The 15,326-nt window shown below is 37.3% G+C and overlaps 1 protein-coding gene across 3 annotated transcripts in view; it reads right to left on the reverse strand.

Annotated features, from left to right (window-relative positions):
• The window catches only part of LOC134651934 (breast cancer anti-estrogen resistance protein 1), a 199,253-nt gene that overhangs the window by 79,452 nt on the left and 104,475 nt on the right, over nt 1–15,326 (reverse strand). The window contains exon 1 of one of the 3 annotated variants that reach the window (XM_063507054.1): nt 14,124–14,677. The exons of 1 other annotated variant lie outside the window; for it this stretch is intronic. In XM_063507054.1, coding sequence (XP_063363124.1) covers nt 14,124–14,177 — 54 coding nt within the window. In that variant the 5' untranslated portion in view covers nt 14,178–14,677. Of the gene's footprint in view, nt 1–4,484; nt 5,118–14,123; nt 14,678–15,326 lie in introns of those variants that run through there. One more of the 3 variants, XM_063507055.1, reaches the window with a different exon arrangement.

Raw genomic sequence — 15,326 nt, forward strand, 5'->3', positions numbered from 1 at the left:
ACTGGCAATAGTGGCAGGAACCTTATGTCTTTGCCAGAAGGCTTACATTGTCATTAACAGTGGACGATAGTATATGATATCGCACTAGGTACACTGCTAAGTTCCAGAGATGATTAATATTCAAAGTGGGTTGTACTGTAGTCTCAGGCATATACAACGTACAAAAGGTATTCAAGATATTCAATCAAATCATAACACTGAAGCGCAGCAAACTAGGTCGCTTTGGTACCTACATTTAATCAATAATATCGTGATAAGGAAGATCGATATGGTAACACTAACAGAGTAAGTACCTAACTTTACCATCGGCGCTAAAAATGCATCTTTCATATGCCCCTCCATATTATTCAGGAATTTCTGGGTCATAAAATGTTTATCATATTATACCAATTTTAATACAAAGTTCAAAGCGTTTATTTGTTCAAGATAGGTAGATTACAGGATGTTAAATAAATATTTCATTATGACTGCCTATAAAATATAAACATTACAATTGTATTAATACTGAAATTGAAAAATGTATAATTCTAATTAGAAAACTCATCCGATTGTTTACCCTATTTTTTGCAATAAATTCCAAATTCAAACTGGTTTCTCAAATGACATCACATCAGTGTTATGGCTGTTAGGTATGCGTGCCCACTATTTACACCACGCATATCGATGACAACCAAAACTAATTGCAAAAAATAAACAAAAGATAACCTTATTTTGGCTCAAGCACGTTTCAGTATGGCTCAGAACTTATTAGTACATATAGGTAATTAGTGAGTTTTGGTTGTCACCTGACGATTTACTCGTAACTAGGAACTCGTTTGCATGCATTATTTTTATCAGATAAGATTTCTAATCAGTATTTATTAGCTCCTACCTATATTTAATAATAAGTACAAATATTTTAATTATTCAAATTTTAAGTTACGTTATTGATTACGATAATTTCTCGAACTCCCCGATATGACGTCGAACAAGCGTGATCATATGTTTGTTGCGCTGTATGTAACTATGTATTTGATATTGTATCGGTATTGTTATCATTATCACTTATCATTTTCTGATATTACTAATTGTTACTTGAATTTTTATGACGTTATACTTGGCTATTATTAACAGTGGACTAATCAGTGAGGTTGGACAATGCAGGTTATGCGCCCGGAAACAACGTAAAAGTATACAATATAGTTAGTATAGAGCGCTAATCTAATTATAGAAGATTTATAGTTAATTTTCAAATTTTTCAATATATCTCCAGTCAGACTAGGTGCCTTGCGTATTACATAGGTATGATTAGGTATTACATTTAACAAGCGGCCAAGTGCGAGTCGGACTCGCCCATGAAGGGTTCCGTATTTAGGCGATTTATGACGTATTAAAAAAAAACTACTTACTAGATCTCGTTCAAACCAATTTTCGGTAGAAGTTTACATGGTAATGTACATCATATATTTTTTTTAGTTTTATCATTCTGTTATTTTAGAAGTTACAGGGGGGGACACACATTTTACAACTTTGGAAGCGTCTCTCGCACAAACTATTCAGTTTAGAAAAAAATGATATTAGAAACCTCAATATCATTTTTGAAGACCTATCCATAGATACCCCACACGTATGGGTTTGATGAAAAAAAAAATTTGAGTTTCAGTTCTAAGTATGGGGAACGCCAAAAATTTATTGTTTTTTTTCTATTTTTGTGTGAACATCTTAATGCGGTTCACAGAATACATCTACTTACCAAGTTTCGACAGTATAGTTCTTATAGTTTCGGAGAAAAGTGACTGTGACATACGGACGGACAGACGGACAGACAGACAGACAGACAGACATGACGAATCTATAAGGGTTCCGTTTTTTGCCATTTGGCTACGGAACCCTAAAAATGTCACAAAAATATAACATTGGCAATATAACTACGGTATATGAGGTGTGCAATAAAGAGTTTTGTATTGTATTGTATTGGCATCTTACTAAATATCTGAAATAAAATTAGTAAAATTCGGCTTTACGTTATCTTTTTTTTTATAGTTTCATTTTTTAAACGTACCTAATACTTAGTACATAGGTTAAGATTTATATAATTAACACAGGCAGATTATCTCTACCGAAGTAATATATGTTCAAGCTCATAACAACATTATCTGCTACGTTACTGCTTAGATAACCATAATGGTGGGTAATTCCCTTGTTAAACTATAGTAATAGGATAGTTAAACATGAGGAGGAGGAATTACCATTGATATTTAACACTGTTTTGGTAATTAACAAGTTTTATACCTAAAACAATAAAAAAGCGGCCAAGTGCGAGTCGGACTCGCCCATGAAGGGTTCCGTATTTAGGGGATTTATGACGTATTAAAAAAAACTACTTACTAGATCTTGTTCAAACCAATTTTCGGTGGAAGTTTGCATGGTAATGTACATCATATATTTTTTGTAGTTTTATCATTCTCTTATTTTAGAAGTTACAGGGGGGGGACACACATTTTACCACTTTGGAAGTGTCTCTCGCGCAAACTATTCAGTTTAGAAAAAAATTGTATTAGAAACCTCAATATAATTTTTGAAGACCTATCCATAGATACCCCGTATACACGTATGGGTTTGATGAAAAATTTTTTTTTGAGTTTCAGTTCTAAGTATGGGGAACCCCCATAAAAAATTTTTTTTTTTCTATTTTTGTGTGAAAATCTTAATGCGGTTTACAGAATACATCTACTATCTACTTACCAAGTTTCAACAGTATAGTTCTTATAGTTTCGGAAGAAAGTGGCTGTGACATACGGACGGACAGACGGACAGACGGACAGACAGACAGACATGATGAGGGATAAGTTCGCCTTTGTACTGCCTATCCTGTGCCATAAATTTGTGTTTTGTACAATAAAGAGTTTATACATACATACGGTACATACATACGAATCTATAAGGGTTCCGTTTTTTGCCATTTGGCTACGGAACCCTAAAAAAACCGGCCAAGTGTGAGTCGGACTCGCGCACGGAGGGTTCCGCACCATCAACAAAAAATAGAGCAAAACAAGCAAAAAAAACGGTCACCCATCCAAGTAGGTACTGACCCCGCCCGACGTTGCTTAACTTCGGTCAAAAATCGCGTTTGTTGTATGGGAGCCCCACTTAAATCTTTATTTTATTCTGTTTTTAGTATTTGTTCTTATAGCGGCAACAGAAATACATCATCTGTGAAAATTTCAACTGTCTAGCTATCACGGTTCATGAGATACAGCCTGGTGACAGACGGACGGACGGACAGCGGAGTCTTAGTAATAGGGTCCCGTTTTTACCCTTTGGGTACGGAACCCTAAAAAGCTCGTAGAGCTGATGATAGCCGGGATAAATTGGTCGTGGTTAGAAAAGAAAGACTGAAAGAAGAAAGACCCAAGTCATGATCGTCAACAATGAGGGACTGACAAAGAAGCGAACAAAAGATATTTTTTACTTTACGCGCGTTTAGAGTTTCTATATTAAAAACAAATCTTAAATGGAAAAAAATATAGGTAGGTACCTATAATCCAAAAGAAAGTTATGAAGCCATGTCCAATTTTCTACACCACTTTGAACGCGAGTGCGGCATTGACATAGATATCTAGGGACTGGCTTTACGGGCAATAATAATGAGGCATGACAGGGGCCAGTGCAGCGGTGTGAAATCGCTACAACGCGATTGGTAGATGAGTACGCATCACGCGCGCGATTGGTTGACGAGTTCGCATTACGCGCGCTATTGGTCGCAACGAGTTGCGTTAGACTGCACGATTGGCTGGAATTCGTGAGTAACACCGCTGCTCTTGTACCAAGTACGTCAATGGAGTGCGGCATGTACGAGTAAACGCAGGAAAACTCGTGGGAAAAGCTAGTTAAAAATAACATCGACGTTATCTCCGACCACTCCGTCCACTATCGAACGATAACGCCGAGGACGCCGGTGTTGACACCTAACTTGGTTTAAAATAATATATGACACGTATGTAATGTTATAATGTATCGAGTGACTAATTTGTAATTTGGAATCTTATCTTAAAAAAAAAGTAAATAATTGCGCCATTTTCCGAAAGATGGGATTTGTTTGTAAAAAGATACTAAGGTTTTCTTTTCATATTAATAAATCCAGGAAAAAAAATACAAATGATTTTGATGATTATTATTAGCTGGAAGTGTGTATGTATATCTAAATAAAATGCCAATATTAAACATGGTGATTATATTAGGTAGGTAAGTACAATTCGATTCAATTGTTTGATCTATTAACTAGGCTAGTTATTATAGTTACCCTTAAAGTTAATTCCAGCTGTTTAGTGATGTAGCATACTTATAATATAATACTCTGCTTAATTATATCCATAAACAAGTGTCCGATATATAAAAAAGCTTGAAGTTCGCGATCACTTGTTTAAGCTTGTTCAGGGAGCATGCACGTCGACGGCGAGGCTCGAGTCGCTCGGAAACTCGGGAAAGACGGAAAAGCAACTCACCTGCGTGGGGAGCACAGTCTCCCGGCCTAGGGGTATCGACATTTTGCTAGCGGCGCCGCCGGCCGCGCCCCGGCGCCCGCGCGCGCCGCACCATCCACCGACCAGGCGCTCCGGGCCCGCGCCCTCTCCGCCCGCCCGCCACAAACAAGAAAAACACTTTTCCGAAAAATTTTCACCACTCAAAAATTCTCAAGCATCAAACCCACTCGTAATCCTTGTAAATCCATTCAATATAAAGTTAGAAAACGGAAGCACTGTTGTGTATAATGATCGAAAATTTCGAACGGTGTGTGTAAAAATGCGCGACGCAGTCGTGAAGGCGCCCGCTCCGATAGGCGGTAGCGTACGACTGACGCGGTGAGCCGCGCGCAGCTCTACCCCACGCACGTTGCCCGGCTCGAGACACAGCCTCCCTGACGTTCGGTTCGCACCCTGGTCACATGGACACGTGCGGAGTCGGCACGTAGTGCGGGTATCGAGCGCGCGCGTGTATACATGCGCACTGGCCCATAGTGTTTCTCATTCATTACACGGGTCAACTCACGGAGCACACCTGAGCAAATATTATGGAATCCGACGACAATAGGCGCGTTGTGCTCGTAACAATTATTATCGACGAACGAACTCATTATAGCACGCTTCAGAGGAATTTCGTTAAACGTTCATTAGTTTCCTTGCACTGCGTTTTATTGCAAAATAAAACTGAAATGAGCTCAAATTTCTAGCAAACTTCATTAATGAAAGGATACCAAGAAAAAATTCCTCGCAGATGTTCCATGATGTTTTCTTCAGTTTTGTATTATCATTATATATGATTTGGGGAAGAATTTTTATAAAATATTTTGATTTGTGTTTTAAGTAGTCACAAGTATAGTAAGCCAGTGGTAAGCTACTTAAAGTGGCTTACCACTGGCTTACTATGGCCGCGGCCACTGAACGGCTTGGTCACACTTTTTTCAGTTTTAGTATAGGTACCTACTTATACTCGTATTTATTTCAGTTTATAAACATTCAGTGAATTATCTTTTATGATACCTAGTATAGAAAGCCCGGTTTTAGCATAAAGTCAATAATGTAATGAATGAAGCCGTTAAACTCATTAAACTTTTATATGTAGTATCATTTATTAGCAAGTAAGGCGGGTAGGCTAATTATTTTGAGTTAATTCCTAGGCCGACAGGTTTAACAAGATTCGAATGCGAAAACCGGGTAGGTACCTAGTTTATTTTCTTTATTGGTTTGTAGTTGTAATAAAAAAATAATCCCATTATTTAGGTACCTACTTATTGAGACGATGACAGATATTAGACATTTACGATTTAATATTTCTTTTTTTTTTACCTTCTAATCGTTAACTTTTTACGATTATTTTAAAACTAACGAAACAAAACAAAACCAAATGTACTATAAAAACTCGTAATAAGTAAACGGTATAGGTACCTATAATAAAAAATAGCAAGTCATTGAAGTGTCGCTGGCGGTGGCCGTACGCTTTTTTGCCACCACTGCTGGAGCATAAAAAAGGCTACCCCTGCTGATTTCCACTTGACATTACCTGCGACATTTTTTATTTACTCTTGCACCCGACTGACGAAGAATTTTAATGGTTTACGAGTGAATGTACATACCTATGTTTGTTTGTATTACTTACAATTATGAGCTGATGTCTTACTTTCTCCTAGGACTCCTAGAGGTGACAGAGCAAAAAATAAAACCCGTGCTAGTGGAAAACGTCCGTCTTTGGGTTACCGACTTAGGTCCACTTGCACCATTCTACTAACCCGGGGTTAATCGATTAAACCTAGAGTTGCCATGGTTACCAGTACACATTGACACTGAGTTAGCGGTTTAACCGCTTAACCCCGGGTTAGTGGCATGGTGCAAGTGGGCCTTATGTGTACCGAATGTACCGATACGTGTACCAAATTACAACTCAAGTGGTCCAGTTGTTTCGGAGCAAATTGGCGTAAGGCAAGTATTCCTTTTTTTTTTAATATAGTAACCCTTAAAATAGCTGGTCCACTAATTTATATGAATAGTTACTCCTAACTTGTAACAAACATTTTTTCTCTTGCTCTGAAAGTGGCTGAAAGTGGTATATTTTTGCCCTATTCCTCGTATTCAAAATTTCGAAATAAAAAAGTCTTTATAACTTAGATGAAAATAGGTACCTTGTCAGATTGGTTAACAATCTATTGTTTGTATTTGTACTTATAGTGAACGTAGTCGAATATAAACAGATACCTAAGTATACACGATGTTTATGAATGAACGAGGGTGCAAGGAGCGCGTGGGCGCAAGGCTGCAGGCGCATTCGGTAGCGCGCCCACTTTTCCTCTCGGCTACATTCACCGCTACAGATTACGTCACCTGCCTTGCTAGTGGGCAGAAACAGACTATGTTCATTAATGAATTCATTTGAGAACAGGAGTTTGACAATCTAGGTATTGGTTTTATGTGAAATGCGTGGTGGGTTCCGCTCTTCCACTACTAAAAGTGATGACTTAGGCCTTACCGCGAACATCGAAATCAAAAAACCTTATCTGCCTCTGTCGCTCTTAAATATTCGCCCTCCGATGACCGACCTTATAACCTTCTATATACGAGGGGCGTTCAAAATATTCTCGGTATTGATATCTTACGACCTCTTCTAAAATTTCTTTCGTTACTGGCCGCTAAGGTTTATTCATTGACATTAAAAAAAAGTATAATTCGAACCGAGATAGTCTTTTGTTTTTCTGCAATTGCTGAACAAACATGAACATCCTGTGCGAATTGACAATGTTAACTAAATTAGAACATCGATGCGTGATAAAATTCTTGACAAAACAGGGTAAAAATCAAAAAACCATAAAAGAGGAAATGGATTGTGTTTACCGTGAGTCTGCTCCTTCTTTATCTACCATTCAAAAGTGGTCAAGCGAGTTTAAACGCGGAAGGGAGAGTATTGAAGATGACCCTAGACCTGGCCGGCCTGTAGTAGCTACTTCACAAGAAAATATTGATAAAGTGGAAAAACTTATATTGGAAGATGGTCGAGTGAAGGTAAAATCTATAGCACAAGTAACCAATCTCTCTATTGGTACCGTACATGATATTATACATGACCACGGATTTAGAGTTAATAAACTGGATCGAGTACATTGACCAAAAAGTGTGTCCACATGAGAAGTCAAACTAGAGCCCTGCATCTCGTTCTAATTAGGGTGACCATAAGACATCTGTATGTGGGATATTAGGATAACATGGAATATATCAGTAGGGTGTGTCATTTTCTAAATAAAGTTAAATTTTAAGTGGTCAGGTTTTTTTTTCATTTGTAGTCGGCCTCTTTCGCACTCACTCATGGTATGTTCATAAAGGTAGGCTTCCCTTTTGTCCACTTCAGCTTTTTTTAAGTGTAAGCGTCATTGAAGATCTGTTTAGCAAATATGACGTTTTTTTAAAGTTGGTGCCTTTTTTCTATTGACGGAAATGTGTCCTACCTATAAAGAATCGATGTCATATATGAGTTTGACACACCTAACAAAATATTATGTATAAATGAGAGTCTGTAATGTTTAAGGAGTTAAGCACTTTGGTTTTAAATTTTGGCAATTGAAGGGATGTTTACAAAAACAACATACCTGACTACACTGGTTGATACCTGAAACGATTAACAATGTTCTTAAAAAAGTGTCAACCGGTCTAAGCAGTTATGTTGTTTTTGTAAACATCCCTTCAATTATTCTACAACAAATCTTAAATGAAACATGCCGAAATAAAGACATAAGGTACCTATTATGTTAAACTTACTTTTACATTACCTACGTTAATAATAAGAATTCTGTGAGACCGATTCAAAACGTGCCGACATCATAGTCACCCTAATGAGTTTGACAATGTTGTCTTGTATTTTTATAGTAAAATGTAATAATTGTGGCTTTCTTGTGAAACAATATTCCACAATTAGCAATTATTTCACTCCAACAACCTTTAACACAACATTTCTTCACAATTTTTAAGAAATTTCGCATTCACGTGTTTTGAAGAAATGTCATCAAGTTGGGGATACCAATTAATATTTAAAGTTACTACAAATTCTACCATACTAACATTTAGTTTTTTTTGCTGTGTATGCGCTTGGTTTAATCAGTTAATAATATTGGCATCATAATTATTTACAAATTACTTAAAAGATATCAGAACTGTAGTCTGAATATAGCACTAAAATTGTAAAAGAAGGTAATTAAATTCAGTAGTTTATTGATATAATTTCTACCACAATGGTATCTTTTTAACATTGGCAACATGTGCGAGTGAGACACAGGGCTCGGGTTTTTCTATCTCAAGTGGACCATTTTCTCTAGTCTGGTACGAACAACTTTCTGTCTCGGTGATAAGGTTCAAATTAGTATGGCAAAAAAAGTGACAACTCGCTCCAGTTTAAAAAATATAACTTCATGTACATGACCATCTTAATATGTCAAAAGTAAGTGCAAGATGGGTTCCGCGAATGCTGACTCGGCTTCAAAAAGACATGCGTGTAGCTTGTTGTTCCGATTTTATTGACCTGTGCGGTGAAAATCCTGATGAGGTGCTGCAAAGAATAGTTACTGGAGATGAAACCTGGGTTCATCATTATGACCCAGAGAGTAAACAAGAGTCCATGCAGTGGCACATTAAGGGTTCAGCTCATCCCAAGAAGTTCAAGGTCATCCCTTCAGCTGGCAAGGTCATGGCCACGATATTTTGGGATTGTGAAGGAGTATTACTAATCGATTATAAAGAAAAAGGTGTAAATATCACAGGACAGTACTACGCTAACATTCTACGTCAATTAAAGGATGTAATTAAAGAAAAGAGGCGAGGAAAGTTAACCAAAGGTATTCTGCTTCTGCATGACAACGCCCCCGTCCATACTGCTCATATTGCCAAGGCAGCTATTGTTGAATGTGGGTTTAAAACTGTTACTCACCCACCGTATAGTCCGGACTTAGCCCCCAGCGACTTCTTTTTGCTCCCCAATCTTAAAAAGGATCTGCGTGGAAATAAATTTTCTGACGATGAAGCATTGAAGGCGGCAGTGGAGGAGCATTTTTACACGAAAGATAAAAAATATTTTTACGAGGGATTAAAAAAAATAATTGATCGATCTTTTAAGTGTATGAACATAGGGGGGGAGTATATTGAAAAATAAAAATATCAAACTTTTCGTACTTGTTTGTTTTCATTCTCATACCGAGAATATTTTGAACACCCCTCGTACGTCTGGCAACTGCCATGTGAAATGACTAAATAAATAGAGTCAGACCAAGAGAAGTATGCAACGGATTGATTAGCGTACGCAGTGCAAGTGTTATTTATACGTCACAATTTCATAGAAGTTTGACGTTTAAAATAACACTTGCACTGCGTGTGCTATGAAATTTGTTGCAAACATATCTTGGTCTAACTCTATGTCCCTTGTGTGTGTTAGCCTGTGACAATATAAATTATAACATGTCTGTCGTGATCAAGCTGTTGAACCGACCGACCATCGTCGGCATCGTCATTTCAGTCATTTGTTTGTCTGCAATAAATTGGATTTAATGGATTTAAGTACCTATATGTTTTGCTGTTTAGGGGAGCTGCTGTGAGGTTTCAAGAAAACACAATTCTAGTAAAAACAGCAGCCTAATGGACGTTCGTGTAAATTTCCTAGTTATCAGAACATGAAAAACCACGTGTACTTAGGTACCTACCTATCTACCACCAAACCTAAATAATGTAGGTATTATGCAGTATGTACTTTACTTACAAAGTTAATAATAAAGTCGAACAAAGACAATTGATAAAACAAAACATGCCTACGTGTAAAACACAATGTGTTACATGAAACATGATATATTATTATGTTAAGGTATATAGGTTCCTATCGCTCACATAGATTCTCGCCTCAGGACAACCAATATAATGTGATCTTTGGTTGCGAATGGTTGTATTGTTACGGAACTTAGTTAGCACTATGCTGGCTATAGCCGTAGGTAAATTTAGTAAGAAATGGGAATCAGAGCCCTACTTTGCCTGGTGTCTCTACATCCATTCATCTTAATTTAAAAGAACTTGACGCTCATATAGGTTGCTCGTTGTGGTGTCCAAATTACATATTATACATGTAAATGTAACAGATACCTATAGGTACACAAGCAATACTGGACAGATTCTGATGTCTTGGTATGACGCCTGGTGGTATTGCCAAGTGCGCTGTGTGGTGGAATATCATTTTCACCTCAGCAGCTCGAACAAGGGTACTTTGCTACTTAAAAACAGTGAGCAAAATCGCATTTTGCTCACTGAGTGAGACAAAATGAGCAAAATGCTACTTTGCTCACTCAGTGAGCAAAATGCGATTTTGCTCACTGTTTTTAAGTAGCAAAGTACCCTTGTTCGAGCTGCTGAGGTGAAAACTTAATTGTTGGTATATCTTAAGAGAACATGAGTGAATAGAGGTAAGTGATAAAGAAGGAATACATTTTTCGGGTTCTCTAATATGTTCTCACTGCTGAGGTGAAAAGTTTTGTGAACTACACGAGATCAAAGTTATTTACATCTCGTGCGCTTTTGAGTCCCTTACTACGCTCAAGATTCTAAATTATATTCACTCGCTACGCTCGTGAATCTAGTATAGAATCTTTCGCTTGCACGGGACTCAAAATAAGCACTCGAAGAAATATCAAACTTTGATCTCTTGTTGTACAAATAACTATTTTTTGAAGTGAAAACTTCTTTAGCGGCGCTGTGCACTTTTTGAGGTGGGGTAAAAATGTTAAACTCAACGTAAGACGATCACGTGACCGTAAGACGGCCACGTGACCTGATCGAAAAACTGTTACATGTAATGTCATTGAGTTTTTCTTTATTGATTTAAATGCCATCTAGTGAGTTTCGCACTAACTGGTATTAATATAACTAGAGCACTAACAGTGATATGCTTAGGGGTTTCAAGTAATTAACGCTAACGCTAGATGGCGTTAACCTCAATTATATATAGTGCATTTTGGACTAGTCATTGAGTTTTCACTTCTGCCGGCACTCCCTGAGTGCAACCCGTTGTTTTTTTTTACAGCTATCCCAAGAGACATAGATGATCTAATGAGATTCATAGATGGAATGAATAAAGTAAGTAAATCACACTCGTAATGCAAAGTGGTATCGTATCGGTACTGTTCAGTCTTGGCGAAAATATGGTCGGTGGATATGCCATGATTTTTAACCAAATGAAATGGAATCCTGGTCTTCCATATTCCATGGGCATTGGTCAAAGTGACATCATAAGTGAGTGAGGTGGTGGAGTACGTCCGCCGGAAGACACGCCGCCATAGACACCCGCAACATCAGAGGGGTTGTAAATGCGCTGCCGTCTTTTAAGATAGGAGTACGCTCTTTTCTTGAAGGTCCAGAATTACCGCAGGCGATTGGTTGTTGTGTGTAGGTACCTAAATGCGGCCTAACTACGATTTTGACAGAACAATACAAGATAAATAAGGAATACCTACCTACCTAAAGATGAGAGCGATGAGTAACACTTAGTCATGTTAACATCCTTCCCAAGGTTTCGTGCGCATTGGGTTGCAATCGACGGCGTATTGTTCCTGAACTTTATGGACCCGGACGAAATTGAGGTCAAAAGTTGATTATTGTCTGGCATTGAGTGTTAACGCGGTTTTTAATATAGGTATATATTTTTTACTTTTGCGGTTCAGATAAACACACCTTGTATTCGGGTAATTCCTATAGAGAACAACATTAAAAAAGTGGTGGGACTATTATTACAAGGGATAGTGAATCATTTTCGGGATTACCTGAAATTATCCGAATACGCCTCACTTAGTAAAATGATTGCGAAACTTCAATTAGTTTAAGTTTATCTACCTATAAAAGGCCGAAGTAAAAGGGTGGTCAAATGTGTGCGAACGGCTTTATAAAATTAATTTCATAATTTTGCAGCACCTTGAAATGCAATGACAAAAAAGTTAGACATGTAGTGTTAGTGTTTAGGTACCTACATCATTTTTACGTACGACCCTTTCTTACGACATAATTTGCTAGTTGTTTTCCCGACAACAGCACTATCGTACAAACTTTTTGTTCTTTTATTCTGGTACCTAGGTAGGTAGGTACTGTTAGTGTTAGGTATATTACCTAATAAAATAAAAAGCACATTCCCAGGTCTGTGTAGGTACCTAATAAATTGTAACGGCAGATAAAACATTCTACTATAATACATTAAAATATATATAAATAAATAAAGGGTATATACGTCCCACTGCTGGGCACAGGCCTCCTCTCATGCGCGAGAAGGCTTGGGTTATACTCCCCACGCTAGCTCAATGCGGGTTGGGGACTTCACATAGGTACCTTTAAAGTTCTTCGCGGTTGTATGCTGGTTTCCTCACGATGTTTTACTTCACCGAAAAGCTAGTGGTAAGTTGCGAAAAACTCATTTGTACGAGCTAGGATTTGAACCCGCGACCTCCGAATTGAAAGTATATATGGCTTTTCACGCTCTTAATACTGCTAGGCTACCAAAGCTTCCACTCCATCAACTAAAGTGTCATTCAATAGAACTTGCTAACTATGTAAACAAATAGTAGTTTATGCAACAGTGATATAATAAGGGTTCTTAAAATTCAAGGGTCGAAGTTACAAAACGAGACGTAGTCGAGTTTTGTAAAAAAAGACCCGAGAATTTTAAGAACCAATTATGAGCTGTTGCATACATTACTTTTTCTATGACAGCTGCAGCAAAAAAAAAAAAAAAAAAAAAAAAAAAAAAAAAAAAAAAAAAAGAGTTATTATTAAAAAAAGAGTTATTATTAAAAAAAAAGAGTTATTATTAAAAAAAAAGAGTTATTATTTAAAAAAAATTGAGTTATTATTTAAAAAAAATTGAGTTATTATTTAAAAAAAAAAGAGTTATTATTTAAAAAAAAAAGAGTTATTATTGTAAATGAAAACATACCTCTTTCAATCAAGATGATCGGAACTTGTATCTTTAAAAAAAATAAAGCAGTTGTATTATACTCATAAGATGACTGCTAGCAGTCATCTTATGAGCCTATAGACAAAGCATTCAAATGACATTGCTTTAGATATCACTGTCAGTCATTTAATTGACACATTTAAGTGCTGGAGTAGAAAAAGTTACTAGTAAATTGACATTCAGTGTCAATTTTAGTATGGCGGTTTGTTTACATAGTTAGCAATTTCTATTGAATGACACTTTAGGTATAAAGTAGTTTGTAAGTAACAATCAACTGACGTGCTCTTTGGCGAGATTTTATCGAGGTTGTAACTTACCGACGGATATGGCTACTATATTACTAATGTACCATAACTAGATTACTCAGAGGAGGAAAGAAAAGATACAGCGTTAAGGTATTAAATAATCAGGGCTATAACCGCAAAAATCGAAGTTCGTCAATTGCGGGCATTTTTCTGTCACTCTAATTAAGTACGTCTTATTGAGAGTAAAAGACAAAAGACAATGTTTTTTGCGGAATTCGGTGTTCGCGGTAGGCCCCCAGTTATATAAAATCTCAATTTAATTTGAATTGAATTAAATATAATCATAGTAGGTCAGTTTTAGGTTAAATTAGGTCATATTTTGTGACTTACCTGTACATTTTCCATACCACCATCATACAACGTCCAACGTCCGTAAGTCGTCATGCTGACTTAATTTCGAACCAAAGGTAGAATGATCACATCACGCCCCGTACCTGTTGGCACAACACAATCGATCCTTTAAAACGGCTCGATTTTTAATCGATCACTGAATCACGTTTTTTTTTAATTAGTTTTGGTAGGTACCTAGGTAGTTCATAGGCACAAGCAAAGCGCAGGCAACTCACTTTGACACTGCGCCTCGAGAAATAAACTGGATTGTTTTTCTCGATGACATAGCGTATCGTCGCAAAATACTACTACACGCGTGACCTCGAGATCTTTGGCAATTCTGCCTAATCGGAGATCACTTTTACACTGGTTTCTTGAGGCAAAAGCTAAGTAAAAGTGAATAAGAGCCTTGTTTAGTGCTTGATTAGCGCAGCGTGCGCAAATCACTCGACCAACCGCGGCCCGACGCAAATTCAAATTCATTGTCCACTCGATTCATTGATCTCAATGACTGAATAAACGATATGGTCCTTGGGTCCGTTTACTTACACTGATTTGTTTATTGATGCATTTAGCGCTGCTATAGATACCTATGTTTGATGTGATTATTAGGGCATTTGAACGTGGCACACAGAGTTTTTTAATCGTGGCCCTTACCCGTACTTTCGTGAGTTTTCTATCGTGTAGGTAATGGTGAGAAGGACTGGTAAGGGTCACCAAAGCTACTAGAACGACCTACGTCTGCAGTAGCGCGTTTTGCTACTGTAGTTTGCTCATCCCATATGCATTGCGTCAACAAACGACAGCGCAATGCCACCACAATTCACCGAACACCGCTTCTGTATCAAATCGAATGCGCAACTTTTTCGGGCTAGATAGAGCAGTCAGGAACTTGCATAGATATATATGTACATATTATATCGTAACGCTTTATTATTTCTGATCGGGGGCCTAGTCAAGACGACAAGACAATCGTTAATTGAAAACGCCAATTGTAACTTCAATACCTATAAGGAAATAGTCACGTGACTTTTCGCAGCATCTGTCATTATTAAATTATACAACGGGACTTAATCGCGATTAAGTCCCGTTGTATAATTTAATAATGTGTAAAAATCGTGAAAGTTTAAAGCAGCATCTGTCATCCCGAACATTTTTACTTTTCGTTTGGAGTTTGTCGATGTAAAGGGGCCCACTGACTAA

Source organism: Cydia amplana, chromosome 11 (genome assembly GCF_948474715.1).
Source record: "Cydia amplana chromosome 11, ilCydAmpl1.1, whole genome shotgun sequence".
In the NCBI taxonomy this organism is placed as follows: domain Eukaryota; kingdom Metazoa; phylum Arthropoda; class Insecta; order Lepidoptera; family Tortricidae; genus Cydia; species Cydia amplana.